This window comes from Erigeron canadensis, chromosome 7, assembly GCF_010389155.1.
Source record: "Erigeron canadensis isolate Cc75 chromosome 7, C_canadensis_v1, whole genome shotgun sequence".
Lineage (NCBI taxonomy): Eukaryota > Viridiplantae > Streptophyta > Magnoliopsida > Asterales > Asteraceae > Erigeron > Erigeron canadensis.
This window is the reverse complement of record NC_057767.1, coordinates 38,233,961-38,256,021: the sequence shown is the minus strand read 5'-3', so window position 1 is coordinate 38,256,021 and position 22,061 is coordinate 38,233,961. Positions and strand designations below refer to the sequence as shown.

At 32.9% G+C, this 22,061-nt stretch overlaps 2 protein-coding genes and 1 pseudogene across 2 annotated transcripts; 2 read left to right on the top strand and 1 right to left on the bottom strand.

The window, feature by feature from the left end:
* The first annotated feature begins 2,108 nt into the window (after positions 1–2,108).
* Positions 2,109–4,392, top strand: LOC122606751 (heat shock 70 kDa protein 1-like). Its single transcript, XM_043779609.1, has 2 exons — positions 2,109–2,400; positions 2,618–4,392. Exons 1-2 carry the CDS (start codon positions 2,184–2,186, stop codon positions 4,249–4,251), a joined length of 1,851 nt encoding a protein of 616 aa, XP_043635544.1. The 5' UTR covers positions 2,109–2,183; the 3' UTR covers positions 4,252–4,392.
* Positions 4,393–6,783: 2,391 nt separating this feature from the next.
* Positions 6,784–9,032, bottom strand: LOC122606758. The gene is made up of 3 exons (XM_043779614.1): positions 8,568–9,032; positions 8,403–8,483; positions 6,784–7,001 (listed from the first exon to the last, which is right to left on the bottom strand). Exons 1-3 carry the CDS (start codon positions 8,946–8,948, stop codon positions 6,912–6,914), a joined length of 552 nt encoding a protein of 183 aa, XP_043635549.1. The 5' UTR covers positions 8,949–9,032; the 3' UTR covers positions 6,784–6,911.
* Positions 9,033–14,491: 5,459 nt separating this feature from the next.
* On the top strand, positions 14,492–19,071 carry LOC122609494 (annotated as a pseudogene).
* Positions 19,072–22,061: the final 2,990 nt, after the last annotated feature.

The window sequence follows — 22,061 nt, the reverse complement described above, 5'->3', positions numbered from 1 at the left end:
GTTTTGATCATTATTCTGGTTATGTAATTGATTTGTGTTTGTCCCTTAATCCATCATCTAGTTGATAGGTTATTGTATTCGTCCTTTTTATTCTTGTTAAGATTCTTTTCTCAAGATAATCTAGATGAGTAGTTCTCTCAAATCATTGTTTTAGATTCAATATTTCTTCAATGGTTTATTGTAGATGAAAAAAGTTTTCTAAAAGTAGTTATTTTGATACATGCTTATAATGTGTGGAAAAAATCATAAAAGGTGTGTTTTTTTCTTTATACTATGCGGTTGCGGCTCTTTCTATTTTTGTTGCTGCCCTAGAAGGCTAAAACATGAATATAAAGATGAGGGTGGGCTGGTGATTCACGGCCCAAGCAGAAAATAAATATGAGGGTGTTGGGCTTTTGTTAATCCAGATAAATAAATGATTGATTGTTGATAAATAAAAGGGTTAAATGTAAATTTCATCCTCATCGTTTAGTCCCCACGTAAAAATCACGTGAGGGCATTTTTGTCATTATATCTCACAATTCATATATGTTCTTTGGAGAATGCTCTTTGACTCCTTTTAATTAGGAAACTAATACCAATGCATACAACATATTTGTATCTATATCTATACGAATAATGATAATCATTATCTTCATTCCGGATTCGCTCCGCCTTACAACCTTGCTTCCTATTGTAATTGCCATTGTAGCACGTGTGTGGCCCAACCCATAAAGGCTCAGTCCGGCTCTATATGAACAAGGTAGGCTGGTAGGTGGGTAGGCTTCTATCCGACTAGTAGGACATGCAGTTCTCCCAAACAATTCAACCATGAATATAAAAACTCATCATCACCATCATATTTCCAATTCCAAATTGCAATCCAATAATAATAATCCAAAAACAGAAAATAAAAATGTCAGGACAACCTCACACCAATAACAACATTAGGGCTTTATTGTTTGATTCTTGAATCAAAATGTAATGTATGATACTCACAAGCATAAAAGAAAGAGGGGGGGGGGGGGGGGACTAAAGATAAAGGTGGAGGCGGTGGTAGTTTCACGGCGGCCGAAGGTGTTTAATTAGGTTTTTTTTTTGGAGTGTGTGTGTGTGAATATGGGTTTTGAAGAACGGAGAATAACAAGAAAAGAAAGTGAGTAAAAAGACATATATACCCTCACATGATTTGCACGTGGGAGGAGTTAACGACATGGATAAATGGTTTTTAACGGAAGTCGGGCCATGGGGATGAAAAAAACTCAAAAAGTAACAGAGAGATAGAAAGCGTTTTTCGAAAAACCACATGGACAAAATTTGAATTTAACCCTAAATAAAAAGACTCAAATGGGCTAAACGCCTAAATGGTGTTATCACAATAACTAAAACGTATGGATAATCAACATTTCACCAATTGAACTATGATACTATAAATAGTGTGGTTTCCAGGAGAACAAAAATAGAAGGCTTGTGCTTGCAGACTTCGGCCCACAAAAAAAATTCATTACCCACTAATATTTTAAACATAAAAAATATTTAGGTAACTTAATCCCAACTGGCCAACTCCTAAGACCATTTCGAGTGACCTTTTACCCATTTTAGAGTTAATTTAGCTTCATAAACATCAAATTATACAATCAGCCTACAAAATGTTTATGCAACTATTAAGAAACCAAATTACACATATTAAACATAAAAAAAAATGAAAATACTCCGTAAATGATATTAGCTAACAAATAATCAAACACAAAAATGTACAAGTGGATAATTTCTTATAACTCTTTTTAGAGCGTTCATAAAAGGTAATTATGTAATTTCCAAACTAACTTTCTATAAGAGTGGATAATGTTTATAAAAATACTAGTAAAGATAAAGATTAATATATAGAAATTTTGGATCAATCTGACGAAAGTTTCAACATGGTATAAAAGTTACATGTTACTTTCGTAAAAGTCTTCGGCTCTTTAATTAATCATATAAAACAAAACATCATTGGTTTAATTAATTATCTCAAGAGACGACTTTTTTGTTATTCACTAATTAGCTGTTCTGACTTTGGCTTTGAAAGTTTTTTTTAAAATTATTATAAGGAACAAAAAAATTAAGAATATTGGTTAATTATCAAATGAAGTTACAAAGGTAGATCAATATATAGAAAGCAAAATATAATATAGAATAATTTCACATTGAGTATTGAAGGTATAATGGAGGGAAAAGAAAATGAAGCACCAGCTATCGGAATAGACCTTGGAACAACATACTCATGTGTTGCAGTATGGAATCGTAATCGAATAGAAATCATAACAAATGATCAAGGCAACCGAACCACACCATCGTGTGTTGCTTTTCTTGATGAAGATCGTCTCATCGGTGATGGTGCCAAGAACCAAGTAGCCATGAGGCCTGCCAGCACCATATTTGGTCAGTAGTGTACTATTTCATTCGTTTTCATTTTATATATTTTTGATGTTTAGTTATAAAAAAGCACAATAGCAATCAATAAGATTATCTGGATTCTAAGAAAAAACTTTAGCTTAATTCGCTTACAGGATTATTACACTTCAGATAACCAAAAAAAAAAAGAGCACACGATACTTGAGCATCGGTCTAATGACTGATAATACTTAATTGTATGTAGATGCAAAGAGATTGATTGGGAGGAAATTTAGTGATTCCAAGGTGAAGGAAGACATGAAGTTATGGTCTTTCAAGGTCAAAGAAGGGGCAGATGACACACCAAAGATTGTTGTCATTTACAAAGGTCAAGAGAAGGAATTCTTGGTTGAAGAAATTTCATCCATGATTCTTGGCAAGATGAAAGAAACCGCTGAGGCTTACCTTGGAAAAGTTGTGAAAAATGCTGTGATAACTGTCCCGGCTTACTTTAATGACTCCCAACGTCAAGCGACAAAGGATGCAGGTACTATTGCTGGCTTAAATGTCATACGCTTGATCAACGAGCCCACAGCAGCTGCAATTGCATATGGTCTAGACAATAAGTCTGATATTATTGACAAGATTATAAATGTGCTCATCTTTGATTTGGGTGGGGGTACTTTTGATGTCTCTTTGTTGACAATTGAGAAAGGGGGTATTTTTGAAGTGAAAGCTGTTTCTGGTGACACTCATTTAGGAGGGGAGGATTTTGATAACAACATGGTGGATTACTGTATCCGAGAATTCAAAAGGAAATGGAAAAAGGACTTGACAGGGAACAAAAGAGCACTCGGGAGGTTAAGGTTTGCTTGTGAAAATGCAAAAAGAATCCTCTCGAGTGCAACTCAGACATCAATCGAGTTGGATTGCTTGCATGAAGGGATTGATTTTTCAATGAAATTTACTCGAGCTAAATTTGAAGAGGTCAATATGAGTTTGTTTGCTACGTGTATCAAGACGCTAGAGAACTGTTTAAGCGATGCAAAGATGGAAAAGTCATGGGTGGATGAAATTATTCTTGTTGGTGGTTCGACAAGGATACCTAAGATCCAGACTATGTTGCGCGAGTTTTTTGACTGGAAGGAGCTCTCCATGAGCGTGAACCCTGATGAGGCTGTTGCATATGGTGCAGCTGTTATGGCATCAAAGTTAAGCGGTAATAAAGAAAATAGTAGTGTTCAAGATTTGGTATTACTAGATGTCACTCCTTTGTCACTTGGTATAGAAATAACTGGAAAAGTAATGAGTGTTTTGATACCACGAAACACTCCAATCCCTACAAAGAAAACCAATAGTTATTGCACAGCTGACAATCAACGTACCACACGTATCAGCGTGTATCAAGGTGAGAGACCAAGATGTACGGATAACCATTTGTTGGGGGAGTTCACTGTTTCTGGATTTCTAAGAACTCCAAAAGGAGTCCCGAATCATAATGTATGCTTTGAAATAGATGCCAACGGTATCATCACGGTCACTGCTGAAATGTTATTCACGGGTAAGACAGACACACTGACCATAACAAATGAAACTGGGAGGCTATCCAAAGAAGAGATCAAGAAGATGGTAAAAGATGCCGAAAGGTACAAACTCGAGGACCAAGAATTCAAGAAGAAAGCGGAAGCATTCAATGCGTTAGAGGATTTCATATACAAGAAGAAGAATAAGCTTAAAGAATATGAAGTTCAAGCGAAGTTGGACTCCAAGAGTCTGGAGCACATCGAGCGTGCTATTGCTGATGCGATCGAGTGGATTGAGGATAATCGAGCTGCAGCTGTTGACGAGATTGACAGAATGATGGTATTCCTAGAGTTTGTTTGCAAGCCACTTATTTAGTTCATCAATTGTGTTATTATATATATATGGTCATTCAACTCTGTTACTGTATTATTTATTTCCAAGCTTGTGTTACATTTTGTATCTTGTTAGCATCGAAACTGAAGGGTAAAATGCATTTAAATTCTATTCCTTGACATATTTCTTGTAGCATTTTAAGTTAAAAAACTCAGAAACTCAATCTAACTTCACAAGAACATAACAAAACTCAAGATTAAACTACGGAGTATAATTTAGTGGGTCCACCACACTAAATTAGGGGCTTAACTATGTATATTCAAAGTAGTGATAATAGGAGATTAATCAATTGGCAAATCAAACTTGTTATCAAGGTATGCAAAAAATGAGTTTAACTCACATTTAAAGGCAAAATTTGGTGTTGAATTCCAGACACAATTAACTGATGGTGCAAAGAAATCAAAGCACAGATTTGAGATAACGACGGGATTTCAAGGACCAAGGTTGCCCGGATCAATAGTGATCTGATCCGGTTTCGGTCCGATCCAACTAGCGCGGTGCAAGCGGTTCAAAGTAGTTCGTTGTCACCGATCCAATCCATACCTATTAACCGGAAATCTCTAAAAAACCGGATGGCTAGACCGGTTCAATTCCGTTCAAAAACATTGATGGATACAAACTCGCTGTCATACAATATTTTTATTTTCTATCCTACATTATACGTGAAGCACAATATTCACCCCTCATATGCTACATACAAAACAAAATGGATACAAACTCTCTACAACACACCGTTTACAACAGATGGTGATAAATCTACCATAATTTTTCTACTTTATCACATGACACCATTTTTACAACACACTGTTGATACCAATAATGCATATATGATATATGTGGTAGGCATACCAAATGATTCGATAGGAATATCACTTCCTGGTTATAATTGTTGACCAAAGACATTCATTTATATTTAATTTTATACTTAACACCAACTTGAAATTTAAAGTTTTAAGGCATAAAATACAATACTTTTTTACTTTTAATAATATTCACATTTACCCCCCTTAAATTTTTATCTTTTATATCTATATTTATTACTTTTAATAATATTCACAATGATGAGATATGTCCTATTTGTCGGAAAGCTTGTTTGGATTCTTTTGGGGAGCATGCACTTCACTTTAAAGAGCTCCCAAGGTTCAAATACAAACATAATTTGATTAGGGATGTTCTCTTTGACATTTTTAGGCGGGCTGAGATTTCTGCTAAGAAGGAAGCGCCAGTGAATTTTTGACTGCCCCGTTGGAAGGGTTATCTACTCTCAGACCTGCTGACATTTTGGTTTTTGGTTGTAATGGGGGAAAACATGCATGTGTGGATGTAACAGGAGTCTCTCCTCTTGTGGGCTTAGGGTGAAACTTCACAGTCGGTCTTGCCGCTTTAAAAGCTCCCCCATGCAAAGTGACCAAACACGAGAAGGCGTGTCTTGACAACCAACACGTATTTATACCCTTTGCATATGATCCCTTTAGATTTCTTGCACCTGAGGCCGTCGAGCTAGTTGGAAGGGTCTAATGGTTATGCATAGTAATGTTATGACACCATGATAAGGGTCTTAGTTTTGCTATACAAAAAGGAGTAGCGGCGCAACTTGTTATCCGTTTATCTTTTATTTCTATGTAGACATGCATTCAAAAAACAAAATATTTCAAAAAACATAATATTCCCAAATCTTAATTACAATACTTTTGGAAAAGATTCTCTCAAGTTATCCTAACATGACTAGTCATGTTAGGGTAATCTTGATCCTTAGATGAAAATCAAGGGTCAAGATTCAAAGATGATCTTTAAATCTTGACCATTAAATTTCATTCATGGGTCAAGATTTTCTCCAACTTGACTTAAGTTGGGGAAATAATTAAAGGGAATCCCCTCCCCAATACTTTTGAATTTGCTTCTATTCGTTTCTATATTTTATCATTTGCCACCGTCAAAGTTTTAAATTTACAAGTTTTAATGCATAAAGGACAATACTTCTTTACTTTTAATAATATTCACTTTTACCCCTTAAGTTTTTATCTTATCATTACAAAACCTTTGACTTTGCTTCTATTCAATATTTCTCCCTAAAGTTTCTATATTTAATCTTTTGCCACCATTAAAGTTTTAGTTTTCATTTTTTATACCAAAGTTTTGGATTCTCGTGTTTCTATCAAACCATTTTTACACATTTTATGGTTTTACCTTTAAATAGTTGGTTTTTATTATTTTCTTCAAATTCGGTATATAATGTTTTTTTACTGTTCGTGTAGTATTTTCGCTACAACTAAATGACCATCATTATTAAAAACTTTCTTACATTCGTTTATATCGTTTGTGTAGTACCTTTTATTACGCTTTATGTATCATTATGTCTCCCGGTCAACGCTGAGTTAAAATACTAGTATAGGGCTATGACTGAATGGACAGATCATTTGTAATTTGTAAAAAGTAACAATTTATGAAACTGTTTAATATAGCTTTCCTTTATGTTCGTCAATTTAATTTAATCTAATTTGATAAACACGAACAAGAAAAAAAGTAAATGAATAGATACTTAAATAAGCAATCTTTATAGAAGCACATAAACTGACATCACACTCATACAGATACGGAACGTGAATACTTTTCATGCCACTTTGGCCTATGTATTTCGTCGATCATAAGATTGAACATAAACTACTTCCAGCTACTACGTTGGCAATACTGACTGCTGAGTTGAGTATTCCTAAAGTTGTCGCCACATGTTGCTGCCAAAAAATCAAAAGTAACACAGGACATCAAATCAGCAAAACTAATTAAAGTCTGGAAACCAAATCAAAATCCTCGTGAATTAAAGGTAAAATTTTCAATTTTGGTAACAAAAGTTTGAGTAACAATAAGCATGGACCAGTTTATGACAAGATATATACGAGTATTTGTTTAAGTGATAGACATTTTAAGTAGTGTTTCTTACTGGAGGAGTCATAATTCTAAAAATCTCATATTTAATTTTATTAATAAAATTTTGCCAACTTATTTACCTTTCAACCCTCTCAACCAAACCTCTCCAAATTTTTTATTTTTATTTTTTTATATATAATTATAATAAATACACAATTTAATTTTAAATTTAATTTATAATAACAATAGAAAATATAATTTATTACAAAATATATATTTTATACTAAAAATTAGGGATTAATATAAACTTCAAAAACTAGAATAATCCTTTGTTAAACAAGTAAAAGTCAAAGGATTAAAACGAAATTTTAAACAAAATTCTATTTCTACATATGTTGTCTTCTCCCTATACTATCTTCTACCCTTCTTGCTTAACAACATATATATGTATATATATATGAGAAGGGTTTGTTAGATATCTAAGTTTAAGTATAAAACCTATAACATACTAATTTTTTTAAATTTATTGCATAATACATATAAATGATTGGGTTCTCATGCATATATTTTATGGATTAAAAAATCAAAATGTGACAAGTTCTACCTAAGTTACCTAAGCTTTGAAACTATATATCAATGCGTATGTATGTCTTGAAATTAGAATATGTATGTACTGACAACTAAAACTTTTGCTTAAACTCAGGCCCTGTGATTTGCAAGTGGGAGCTGCACAATTGAGCAGGGCACCAAAATTTGCAATGCGTTTATATATGTATCTACTAATTAATTAATATTAAATTAATTTTGCTGCCTAATATGCAAGTATAGTCCAACAAAAAATGATGAGGTTGACGCTATATTATTAAAGCCCATTAGCCATTTATCTATATCTTAACTTTTATATATCAATATTATTAATTATTAATATTAATAATCATTATAATTATTATTACTATTAGTATTTATTAAACGTAAACGTGATTGTATTAATAATTTTAAATTTTTTTATTTTAATTAGTCAAATTTAGATGAGGTTTTTATCTTTTAGTTTTGATAAATTTAACAATAAGTGAAAATTTTCTTTTCTTATAGTAAAAATTTTTAACGCCATTATTATCTTTTTTTTAATGACCATTTGTGACGTTTAATGGGCACCATTGATATATTATCGAGCCGGGTACCTAAAATTCTTGGGATGGGCCTGCTTAAACTTTGGATACGTCAAAATAGATATTGATCTAAATAAAAATGCGAGTTTAAGAACTAACCGAACGAGGGACAATTGCGTTACGAGTATCTGTAACCGGGACTGTTTCACATCGTCTGGAACTTGTTTCGGGTGATCTTAGCTATGAACATGAAACAAAATTTTGTAAGTAATTATAATTTGGCTTCAAGCAAAAAATAACTAAAAAGACTCTATATATAAATACCTCATTCGATTTTAACTTTTTCATAGCTTCAAGCAAAGTATAATTGTCCAGGAAGCGTGACAAACCATTGTGAGTGTGAGAACATTTTTTCCTACAATAGCAATCGAGGCAAAGGTAAAAGGATTTTCCAGTTGGATCTTCAAAGCACCCGACACACGATAAATACGTAGAGGTTATAAATTTCTTACAACAATCACAAAACGGCCTTCCGCTCCTAACAATATAGTAGACTGTCATGACTTCAAAAAAGTCGAGAGTACCATTTCTGTCGATGTCAAGTTGGTTGAAGAATGAGAAATTAATCATTTGATCATAGCCTTCATCTTTCATAAACTCCAAGTACTCTTTTATGCCTATCTTGCCATCCCCGTTATTGTCCATTGCTTCAAAGAAGTCCCGAGCTAACTTCCGTATATCATCTGAGCTAGCTTCGTAATAAGCCTGGGCTAATTTGGAAATTTCTTCCATTGAATATAATTGTATATATAATATATGCCTTTTTGTGTTTTTGCCTTTTTGGTTGAGGTGCACTGGGGTACACCGTATAAAGTTAAGCACGGTAGACAATTGGACATTGTTTACTTGGAGAGATTTGTTGACTTTTGGAAAAACTTTTGATATTTTTTTAAAAGAAGCCATCTAAAATAAACTTTTTAAAAACTTTAAACAAAAAAACATGAAAAACAAAAACAGCTGTTTTAATGTGACTTTTATTTTCAATTTCAATTTTAATTTTGATTTATATTATTTTATTATGACAATGACAAAATATTACATATGACAAAATGATTATTTGATTTAATAACCTACTCAAGTGACTGTGTAATGTTAGAACCTTCGTTTTTTGGGCCATGCCTTGTAACGTATAATCTGTTGTAACATTTCTCGGTCACCACTCTCGCTGACCTTTGTTGACTTGTACAATCACTACATCACATAACCATTTGTGTCATAGGTGATTACGTTCATATGTCATTTATATCTATATAAAAAAAGAACTAAACTAAGAAAGAGAGAAGGGGGAAGAAGAACCGCCACCTGCGAAAAATAGGAGGTCGGAGGAGCTGTCGTCTTTAGAGGGCAAAGCACCACGAACCACCGTGGGTACAAGGGTTGTTGCAAGCAATAGCAATAGCTCCTGCTGAAGCACCACCATGGCCCTTGGTTTATAGGTGAATATGTAGATTTGTATAAACTAAACTTAAATATCATTATTATTATCAAAAATTTGTATGAATGGGCTAAAGACAAGGTATGTGAATGTTTGGTGGAAATTTGAGAGAAAGATTATATGGTCAACCAGTTTAATGAAAATTCCCATTTTTATAATATATAAAAAGGAAAAGTGAAGGTAAAGAAGATGTTGGGAGTGACGTGGCATAATATGTGACGGGTCACTACATCATATAATCATTTTGTCATAAATAGTCCGTTCATATGTTATATATTATCCCTAAATAAAATTACATGTGACATTATACGTCACATAACCGGTTACTTTTGGTAAGTTACTTGGTAGCATACAAGACATCGCCTTAAAATGAAAGTCCTTATATTACATAGCCACCCAAGTAGGTCATTATATCACATAACCAATTTATTATAAGTAATTACATTTATATGTCATTATCCTTTATTTATATTTCATCACAAATATACACTTTTTTATCCAATGATTCAAATATAATAAATAAAAATAATAGTTAATTAATATAACCCAATTGAATAATAAGTTAATAACTAATTAATACATATCCTAATATATTTTCAATCTTATAAATACAAATTAGTTAATTAAAAATAAATATATTTCAATGTAAATATATTAAAAATTTAAAAGTAATTGTATTATTATTATCTTTTGAAGTTTTTTTTATGAAAAAAAATTACTTAAATGGTCTAATTTAAAAGTGTATATCCAAATATAGACACCTATCAAATATTTTACTCATATAGTAAATAAATTCTTACCACTTAATTTTTTAGTAAGAAATAAAACATTATACAATAATAATCATAAACCACCTACCAAATTTTTCTCCAACATACATACTAACTACTTGTACATTGCAACAAAATTTTAAGGAATCCAACATTTTCAGAATCTAAAGGTATTGGTCTAGTGTTTGAAGCTAATTGCTTTAAGAAATATGTGTAGTATACAAACTCCATCCAGTATTGATTATGGGCATTAAGGTAAATAACTCAAATGAAGCTTATTGTTTTTTAAATGAAAGACAATCAAAATTAAAATATATATATATATAATTTGAATGAAAATGAGGATACAAAAGCTTTTTTCATTCAAACCTATTTACTGACCCAGCAGAAGTAGTGCATCTGTGCATGAAGCCCAATTTCTTCCATTATGTACATATATTATTACTCAAAACATAAAAACCATACAACATGTTGTATTGCATTACAAGTGGTGTGTATGCTGGTTTGTTTTTTAAAGCTCTTGATTCCATTTTTATGGGGTTTTAAGCTCTGGTTTCACTAGCACCTTAAGTACAAGCTCATATAAGTTCAAGAATCCATCATGGACAATTGCCATGATTTTATTAGGTAGTTTTGTTTCTTATTAAAAAATTAGGTGGTAAGAATTCATTGACTAAATGTGTAAAAAAAATTAGTATGTATCTATATTTAGATATACACATTAAAATTAGACTATTTTAATAATTTTTCCTTTTTTTATTATTGTCATGACAATATAAGAATACAGAACATGTAAATGTGTCATTTTTATATAAAAAAATATCTATAATACTGTTAAATTTTTAATTATAATATTTAGGATATGTTTTATCTAATAGTAAGATTTCTAATAGTGTAAAATAAGTATGTAATAAAAGAATGATAATGACATATTATGTTTTTTAAATCAAATATCGATAAACATATCACAATGAACTATTTTGATGAACAAATTATGATATGTAATATTCAAATACTGATAAGCATGTCTCAATAAACAAATTTGATGGATATATTTTTTAAAAAAATATTTCAATATAAAACTCAAGATTTTGATATGTTTGATATGTAAATCAATTTTTAATAATCTAAATAGCAAAAATGGAAATAAAATTATAAATATAGCAATCATCTATGATAAAATAAATAAATAAATAAATAATAATGACTATTTCGGTTACTATGTTCATTCTATATCATGTTTATTCTCATTATTTCATTCAATTCAATTCAACCATAAGGATGTTTTTCTCCATACCTTTACCGGCTTAAATGGTCTAACACCCAATTCATTTTTTACTTAATAGCCTTAATAATTAAGAACTTAATGCATTCAGTCATTTTTTTTTTTTTTTTACTTAATAAACAAAAATAACCGTTAATTACATATTTTTACTTAATACATTCAGACATTATTTATACATTCAATTACTTAATATATTCAGCATTTAATGACTAAAAAAAGAACAGCCCTAACTTTACCCCTTTATTCATATAACTCGTCTAAGTAGCCGCTGTACCGTGAACCAAAAATGTTAATTCATGCATGTTTGTAAAAGATTCCAAATATCAATATTTTATATTTTTACTCTTTTAGGGTATATGATTATATATTTTGAATTACTGATCTAAATTTAACTACAACTTATTACTTGGTGATTTTGGTAAATGAAACTATTGATTACATATTCTAAATAAAAAGAAAAAGAATGAGATCATAGCTTATCCATGCGGAAGGGTTTGTCATCTTTAATTCTAGAAGACGATAACTTACTTAGATTTATAGTTTTACTCTTTAAGATATGATATTATATTTCAAATAGTAATCTTTATTTGATTACAATTTATTAGTTGGTGATTTTGATAATCGAAACTATGGATTATATATTCTAGATAAATGTGTGCAAACTATATATTAAAAAGGACGTTTAAATATTGTAACATTTGTGTTGAAGAACGTTGTAATACATTAATACTGTTTGGATTATTGGTAGGTAGTAAAAGACTTGTAAATTAAATTTAAAATTGCCACTCGACATTGTATAATAAAGGCATCGCAAGCAATTGCCACTGAACATTGTTTACATGGAGGGTGTTGACTTTTAGGCAATGTTGTAAAACACTGCCGACTCGGTCGGGAACTCGAAATTAAAATCAGAATTAAAATCGGGGTTAAATGGGTCAAGTTGGTTAGAATCAAGTGAAAATTCGGTCAACAACTTGATCTCTTGTAATTAATACTCGGTCAAACACGTCTAAATCAGTCAAAAATCGGATGGATCGGTCAAAAATTGCCCGGATTGGATCAAACTCGGGTCAACTTTGTTAAAAAAAAATTTTGGTTTTTTTTTTTACATTTTTTCCTTAAATTGGTTGAAGTTTATGTTTCTAATAAATGAAGTTTGAACTTTGAAGTATTATATTAAAGTTTCTAAACAATTATGTTTTAAGTTTGAAGCTTATTTCATATAACTTCAAAAAAACTTTAAATCTTCTATATAAAAACCTGATCCGGGTTCTCCCCGATTTCGATCCGAGTTTTTCAAAACTCATGACTCCCTCCCTCACCGATCTGATCCGATCCCGAGTCATGAGTTCCCCAACCTTGCATTTAGGAAAAAGAATCATATAGTTGTAGAACATTAAAAGCATTTTCTTACATAATAGCTTTAAGAAAAAAACTAAAAGTGTTTTTAACAGGTTTTTTTATGAATAAAAGTACATTTCTCATTCTTTTGGAAAACAGAAGTTTTATTATTATTATTATTATTATTTTTATATCCAAAAAACCTTTCATTTCTTTTAGAAAAATGCTAAACTTACAAATAGTTTACATACACAAGTTTACAAACACATTTTGTTTCTCTTCATTATTAATTGTTTATTCCAAGAATAGAAGTTTCAGATTTTAGCTAATTCATTTTTATGATACATACAACTTTTTATAGAAGTTATGAAATCAACAAAGATTGCATAAGTGGTTATATCTCTGGAGACAGATATTAAGAGCTATTTTCATGCCTTATAAGGTTGAAGGTCATTTCTACTTTAGATAAACCTTAAAAACAGCCTCTTTACACTATTATGATAGGGGTAGTATTGTCTATATCTTAACATCCACTATACATCATCCAAATGTTTGAATGAGAATGGGTCAACCGGGTCAGAATCACATTTAAAGTCACTCAACTAAAATAATAGTAAAAGACTCATTTAAAAGTGATTTAGAAACCGTGACGAACATAAAAAATACAATAGGTATACAAAATAATAGTTTAATCAATCAAGTAGTCAGTCACTTATTTACACTAATTAAAAAGGTCTCTTATAATTTTTTGGATATTCACTGATATTTTTTAAGATATGCACCAATATTTTAAAAAGATTAAAAATTGTTTCATAAGAATACTTCAGGACTAAAAGTGTGATGAAAAAAAGCTGGAAGGACTGAATTTATCACTGTTTAAAAATAAAGCTGTTGAAGAGAGAGGTCTATTCTCACGGGACTGACGTGCAAACCTGCTGCTTATATAAAGAATGTGAATGAGATGACTATTCGGGCTTCATCACACATCGATATTTTTTTCTTCTTATTCTGGGTTTGATCATCTTGATCTTTCCCTTGTCTGATTCTTCATATTTTCTGTATTCTAAACATATTGTTTAGAATTTCATATGTAAAAACCTTCATAATAACTTGTTCGCTTATCAATCAGGCCGACTTAATTTGTATATTTGAAGATTTATAAAATCATACAAAAATGAATAATTTAACATTATTATTTTTCCATGAGATTAGAACATTATTATTATATTCGTAATAATTCTTCTAATTTAGAGTAATATTACTTAAGTTATCAAATTATGAGGTTAGAACTTTAAACAATATATATATACAAAATAAAATTGCAAAACACTTGTGAATTTAATTTTGAAGTTGACTAATGGAGGGAAAGGGAGACCAAGCACCGGCTATCGGAATCGACCTTGGAACAACATACTCGTGCGTTGCTGTTTGGATTCATGATCATATCGAAATCATACCGAACGATCTAGGAAACAGAACGACACCGTCTGCCGTTGCCTTTCATGATGCAGAACGACTCATTGGTGAAGCAGCCCAAAACCAAGTAGCTATGAACTCTGCTAACACCATATTTGGTCAGTCTACTCATTAAAAGAAATTCTTATGATTGAAATCTCAATTAATTATTTTACAAATTTAGATTTATCTTAATGAATATGTGTGTGTGAGAGAGAGACGGAGAGAAAATTGTTAAGATTTGCATAGTAGAGCTGCCAGAAACGACAAAATGAGCACTTAAATGAATATATCCATGTATAGAAGATGTTATTAGTAGTAGAACACGAGTCATGCCAAGTCGATCGAATCTGCTGGGTAACATTTTTTGACTTTGCTAATTATACTCGCAAATCTAATTTCCCTACTAGAATAATTCTTTTTTGGGTCTATATATATGTACGAGTATAATATAGAGATCAAAAGAGAAATTAACTAAAAGAGGGAGGGATCAAAAGAGAAAGAGAAAAGTATTTGTATGTGTATGTAACTTGTGACCAGCTACTATTGTATGAAAGAAACTTTAGTCCGGTTCATTGTATGTAAGTAACCTTTTAAAACTAAATGAATCGTGTAAACAAGCTGATTTGGAGGCCTCTCGTTGGGCCATGTATCAGACGCCTAGTGGTGTCACGTTGATTTCTTACACGATTCGTTCAGTTTTAACATGTTATTTACCTACAATGAACCCGACTAAAGTTTCTTTTACATAATAGTAGTTGATCACAAGTTACATACACACACAAATATTTTTCCCAAAGAGAAAATAACTAAGAGAGAGAAAGTAAAGAATGTTGTTTTTTGTTTTTTCTTTAAATTGTTTTTTTCATTTTCTCGCCCCGTTTAGAAAAAAGATTTACAAATTATTGTTTTCTTAAAGGACGTAGCCCGTCAAGTAGATTAACCCATCACTAATCACCTCCTAACTCTTATTAATACCATAATGGCTGAGCCAGTACTATACCCCTATAATTATCCGTAGCATATCCATCGTTTTCCAAGACCATATACCTCCATCCCCACTATACTGTATCCTTTATATAGGTTATTTTTAGAATTAGAAGATAATGAGATCAGCTCAAATCATCATATCCCGGAATAAGGAAATATCGTTTCCCAAAATAAGAAGATATCCACTTCCTCGACAAACAAAGAATGAAGACCGATTTTGTTTCTATAATTAGACATATAAACTCTGTATAAATAGTGGCTCATTCTTATGCACGAATCATCACAATTTACAACAATGTAGTCCTATATCAATATGTGTTCTTTAAAGGTCATTCAAAGCTTTATTGTCTTTTTATCTAATTATAATAATTCTTCTATTTTTCTATATTAATTGTTAACAGTTATTGACTCGGATTTTAATTTATTTTAATGTTAACTAAAAAGAGAATGAATAAAAAAAAACACAAACTAAAAACAAATAAAAAATGAACCTCTTCTATCTTCTTTCCTTAATGACCATATTAAGTTACCACCTTTTTTGATAGCCACTATATTATAGGATTATTGGTTTAATTAACGCTTAATTAACTGCCCCATTTTCAGATGCCAAGAGGTTAATAGGGAGGAGATTCAGTGATTCCAAAGTGCAGGCTGATTCCAAAGTGCAGGCTGACATGAAAGTTGTGGCCTTTTAAGGTAATAGAAGGGCCTGCCAGCACGCCAAAGATTGTTGTCTGCTATAAAGGTGAAGTAAGGGAATTTATGGCCGAAGAAATCTCCTCCATGATTCTTGTCAAGATGAAATAAACTGCTGAGGCATTCCTTGGAAAAACTGTGGAGAATGCTATGGTAACGGTCCCAGCTTATTTTAACGACTCACAACGACAAGCAACAAAGGATGCAGGCAACATTGCTGGTTTAAATGTTATCCGGATGATCAATGAGCCTGCAGCTGCTGCAATAGCATATGGTCTTGACCATTTATCTGATATTACTAGCAAAATGAATGTTCTTATCTTTGATTTGGGTGGTGGCTGTTAGAATATAAGCATATAATCATACATAATCACGAATAAGCGCAACGGAAGAAATCAAAACAAATATGTAATCAAATTAATTAACAAAGAATAGAATCGAGTTGTGTACCTTATGCAAAGCTCCAATAAATGTAATAATAATAAGATTATTATTAATGCTTAGGGTCTAAAGCAAAACCCCTCTACGATCGCACACTAGACACCCCGAATAACGTATGCTAGTACCCTATCACAAATCAAACAAACCTTTGCTTGAACCTTAAACTTCAAAGTCAAAATACCCTAATGAAAGGGAATTTCGGCCACTTCAAAGAGAAAGGAAGAAAAGGAGAGAAAGCTTATGTGAAAAAGTATGTGAAAAACCAAGAATTAAGCCTCTATTTATAGGACTTAATTAGGTTTAATCTTGCTTGGAAAATAAGTTAGACAAAGGCTTACATAAGCCCTAACATGACCGCCCCACCCCCCCTAAGACTTAGGGCCCAAATCCATTTTCCAATTTCACATTTTAATCCTCCTCTTTAACTAATTAAATATAATTAACCCTTTAATTATGTTTAATTAATCATTTCGTGATCAAACTAATTAATATATTACTTTAATATATCAATTAATATTATCGAGTTACCGTGTCATTTCGTGTGACCCCGTAGGCTTAAACTACTCCCGGACATGCGATTTATAATAAAATGATCACACTCCAACAGTGGCACCTTTGATGTGTGTGTAATGACTATTGAAGAAGGGGGGATTTTCGATGTTAAAGCTGTTGGGGGTGACACTCATTTGGGTGGTGATGATTTTGATAATGCTATGGTGGACCATTGTGTTCAAGAATTCACAAGGAAATCGAAAAAGGACTTGACTAGGAACAAAAAAGCATTGGCGAGGTTAAGAGTTGCTTGTGAGAAAGCAAAAAGGATGCTCTCAAGTACCGCTCAGACTTCGATTGATATAGATTGTCTGCATGATGGGGTTGATTTCTCGATGAAATTTACACAAGCTAAATTTGAGGAGCTAAACACAAGTTTATTCGATATGTGCATCACGACTCTGGAGAAGTGTTTAAAAGATGCAAAAATGGAGAAATCATCTGTAGATGAGATTATTCTTGTTGATGGGTCGACTAGGATACCTAAGATCCAGAATATGTTGCGAGAGCACTTTGAAGGGAAGGACCTATGTAAGAGTATCAACCCTGATGAAGCTGTTGCATATGGTGCAGCGGTTATGGCATCAAAGTTAAGTGGTAATAAAAATAACAGTGTTCGAGATTTGGTATTATTGGATGTCACTCCTTTGTCACTTGGTATGGAGACAGTTGGAGAAGTAATGAGCGTTTTGATACCACGTAACACTCCAATTCCTACGAAGCAATCCAAAATTTTTTGTACAATTCATGACAACCAAACCTGGATGGGTATCAACGTGTATCAAGGTGAAAGGGCCAGAAACCATTTGTTGGGGGAGTTTACTGTCAGTGGAATTCCCACCGCTTCGAAGGGGATCTTGGAAATTAATGTATGCTATGAAATAGATGCCAACGGCATCATCACTGTCACTGCAGAGATATATATTATCCACCGGTAAGACAGAAAAACTCACCATAACAAATGAAACTGGGAGGCAGAGCCGGCTCAAGGGTGGCTCAAAGGGTGCAATTGAGCCGGACCCACTCATTCAAAGGGCCCATTGTCTTCAACTTTTTTATATGATTTTAATGGATATTATAAAAAGGTTGTACGAGTGATTTTTATATTTTTAAGAAAACAAGAGTTGAAGAAGATAGATGAGGAAAAAGACTTAATTAGGCCCATTATTCCCAAGCCTGTATAGCTGTACTCTCTTTCTTTGTAGCAAATTCGTTTTTACCCCCTCTAATTTAAATAATTTACATCTCTAAACTTTCCTCATGTATAAACTTTTATATGTTGAGTTTGTAGATTTAAGTTTGTGTGTGTTTAATTTATTTAGTAATTTTTGTTTATACTTTTTTAGTATATTTATGACGTCACAAGAATCTTAACTCTATTCATTTATTTTATAAATGATGAGCTTCACATAGAGAAGAATTGCATGATTTATTTTATACACATTATAATATGCTATTAATTTACTATTTTAGAAGTCTTTTACATTCGAGCCAGACCCTGAATATTTTTACATTCTCGGAGATGGCTCTGCTGGGAGGCTATCCACAGAAGACATTGAGAAGATGGTAAAAGATGCTAAAAGGTACAAACTCGAGGACCAAGAGTTCAAGAAGAAATCAGAAGCATTCAATGCGTTAGAGAATTGCATATACAAGATGAAGAATAAGCTTAATGAATATAAAGTCCAGGAGAAGTTGGACTCTAAGAGTCTGGAGCACATCGAGCATGCCATTGCTGATGCGATTGAGTGGATCGAGGATAATAGAGCTGCACCCGCTGACGAGATTGAGAGAATGATGTAGATGCAGATTCGTTGTGACAATCGCAACATAGATTTGATTATCGTTTATGTTTTTAGGAACTTGTTTGTAATCATTTAAATAAGAACTTGTGTTGATATTTAATGATTACGTTTGAACTTCAATATTATATATGTTTATGTTTTATATTGTATTTGTGTGTTATATATTGTTTTGCAGGTACAAGAACATAGAATCAATGTTTATAAGTGTCGTAGAACACTTAAACGATGATTGGATGTTATGTACGAGCCAAACAAAGTAAAACAAAGAATGAAAGGGTTGAACCTCGTGCTGACGTCATCAGCATGTAGGACTGGCCTTGTGCTGACGTCAGCACGAGGCAGATCGATTGATTATTTTTTAGGGCCTAATCTGCGATTAAGGCCTAAGCCAACACGATCCAATACTTAACTAGTATAAATACAAGACCTAATCTACGGAATTAGGTTAATCCTTGTTAATGATTTACGAATTCTTGAGAGTTATTCACGAATTTCAGAGTTAAGGTTAATTGTTCCTTCGTGTGTTCTTCTACACGAACCACAAGCCTTGTGTATCTCCTTGGGTTGATTAATTACTTATTAATTAACAAAAGGCAATAGCAATCTAGTTATCTCAAGAGGATTCCGCACTCTTGACATAACGAATCACATCTTATTACGATCCACGCAACAATAGGGCACCTTACAAGTGGTATCAGAGCCCTAAGGTTGATTACCAGAAGGTTTAAGATCGTTTGATTTGCTATTGATTGCAAATTCGTTTGAAATTCGTGTTTTTCCTTTAGTTCGTGTGTAACTTCGCGCGACCTCGTGCTTACATCAGCACGAGGTGATCCTTGCTTAGTGCCTACGTCAGCACTAACTTGACTTCGTGTCAGCTTCGTGTCACGTCTGCATGAACTGATCTTCGTGCTCAGGTGCGTGACCTCGTGTGTCTTCGTGTTCTTCGTGTCACGTGCTTCTCGCGTGACCTCGTGTTCTTCGTGTCACGTACTCCTCGTGTGACTTCGTGCCACACGATCTACGTTGTTATTTCGATTAATTTGTCACCAAAAGATTCGAAAATGACGACTTTACCAGCTGCCGCAAACTCACCCAATGCCCTACTTATCAGCCAGATGATCATGCACGATCATGAGGTTGGTCGGGGTAATACACCTCCAAAGCTTCTCCATATGGAAAATTATTGGATGTGGAAGAGACGTTTTGAAGACTACATTCGTCTCACTGACATGGAAATGTGGCTAGTGATAACTCAAGGTTTTGATTGGCCTTCATATGAGAAGAACGGAGTGATCAGTAGGTATACTTATGCTGATATGCCTATTGAAGAACGTAAAAGATACGCTGTTGAGGGAAAGGCATTGTCTACTCTTACTCTGGCCTTGCCTCAAGATAGTGTACATTTGTTTAAAAAGTACACTACTTCAAAGGATTTATGGGATGCTCTCGAAAGATATTGTGAGGGCGATGTAACTTTGAAGTAAAACCGTATCAAGCTTCTCAAGCGTCAGTATGAAGCCTTTAATGGACTGAAAGGGGAATCTCTTAACGAGATTATTATTCGATTCAGTCATTTGACCACTGAGTTGTCATACTTTGAAGTTGTTTATCCTCAAACTGAGCTAGTTGATAAGTTTCTGGATTCACTGCCTAAGACTTGGACTGATTATGTTCATCAACTTCAAGATGATCAGGAATACAGTACATGGGATTTTGAGAAGGTAGTCTCCAAGCTGAAGAACAGAGACATGAAGAGAAGGATTAAGGATACTTACTCGGATTTTACACAAGATCCATCCTTATATCATGTTAAGTCTGTTCATTTAGCAAGCTCCAGCTCAGGAAACAATGCATTTCTAAGTGGTGCAGAAGCTACACCAATAGTAGATGCTGAAGGTATTGCCGGATATGTTGCTTATGACAATACAAATGTCAAGAGCAATGTACAATCTTTTCATTCTATGCCAATGAGTATGAGTTCTGCAGAAGGAAGAATGAGTGTTTACTCAGCCTTTTGTAATGCTCATGAAGCATTTATTGGAGGAAAGGTTACTGATCCTGCAGTAATTGATGAGGATTACAATCAAATAGATCCCGATGATTTGGAAGAAATAGATCTACAATGGCAGCTTGCTATGCTTACTATTAAGGTCAGAAGATCCACTCAGAGAACTGGGAGACCTATAGATAATGGCACTAAAGGCTTTGACAAATCCAAGGTGAAATGTTATAATTGCGATGGATTTGGTCATTTTGCAAGAGAGTGTCAACGACCTAAGAGGATTGATAATACCGTTGCTGGTCGTCAAAATTACAGTCAAGGCGGTATTACTCCGAATAATCATAAGACGCAAGCAATGATTACATATCTTGCTACTCCACAACAGCCAGTTTCGTCACCATTTTCGGATTCAAAGGCTGTTGTTGTTCAAAATCCAGATGGTACTTATCAATGGGATACACAATCCGATGATACCTCGAATCATGCCTATATGGTAGAATTATATGATGAGGTAGCTGCAACGATTGATTATGTTGTATACTCAAGTGAAGAAAGTGCATCTGAGATAGTACAGAAGAATATGTGTAATGTTGCTGAGACAGTAAGATCTGAGAGTGAACAAATGATTGCAGTAAAAGCATCTATAGAAAAGGAAGAGTCATCAAATCCTGTTGATGACATTTCTATGAAGAGCATTGAAGAGCAGATGAAGAACTTCGTGATACCTGAAGGTATGACAACTGAAGATTTTGTTGCATACATGGCAGATTGCAAGGCTGCAGATCAGAAGGTATCTTGTTCTTTATCTTCTATAATTGACGTGTGTAGAATGGTGTCAGATTTAAAACAAGAAATATTGAAACTAAAAGAAAATTCAACTAGTTTAACCGCTGAAAATGTTATACTTAAAAAGGAAAGTAATGTGTCTAAAGATTCCGATTTACTTCTACAAGGTCACGAACAAACTGAATTAGATTTTAATC

Bases quoted from the DNA above. Each gene is read 5' to 3' on its own strand.
- LOC122606758 (XM_043779614.1), bottom strand. From the start codon at position 8,948: ATGGACAATAACGGGGATGGCAAGATAGGCATAAAAGAGTACTTGGAG. The intron at 8,484-8,567 runs GTATTTATATAT...TCATGTTCATAG, and splicing joins AAAAGTTAAAATCGAATGAG to CTAAGATCACCCGAAACAAG. The intron at 7,002-8,402 runs GTTAGTTCTTAA...ATTTTTTGGCAG, and splicing joins ACGCAATTGTCCCTCGTTCG to CAACATGTGGCGACAACTTT.
- LOC122606751 (XM_043779609.1), top strand. From the start codon at position 2,184: ATGGAGGGAAAAGAAAATGAAGCACCAGCTATCGGAATAGACCTTGGA. The intron at 2,401-2,617 runs GTCAGTAGTGTA...AATTGTATGTAG, and splicing joins GCCTGCCAGCACCATATTTG to ATGCAAAGAGATTGATTGGG.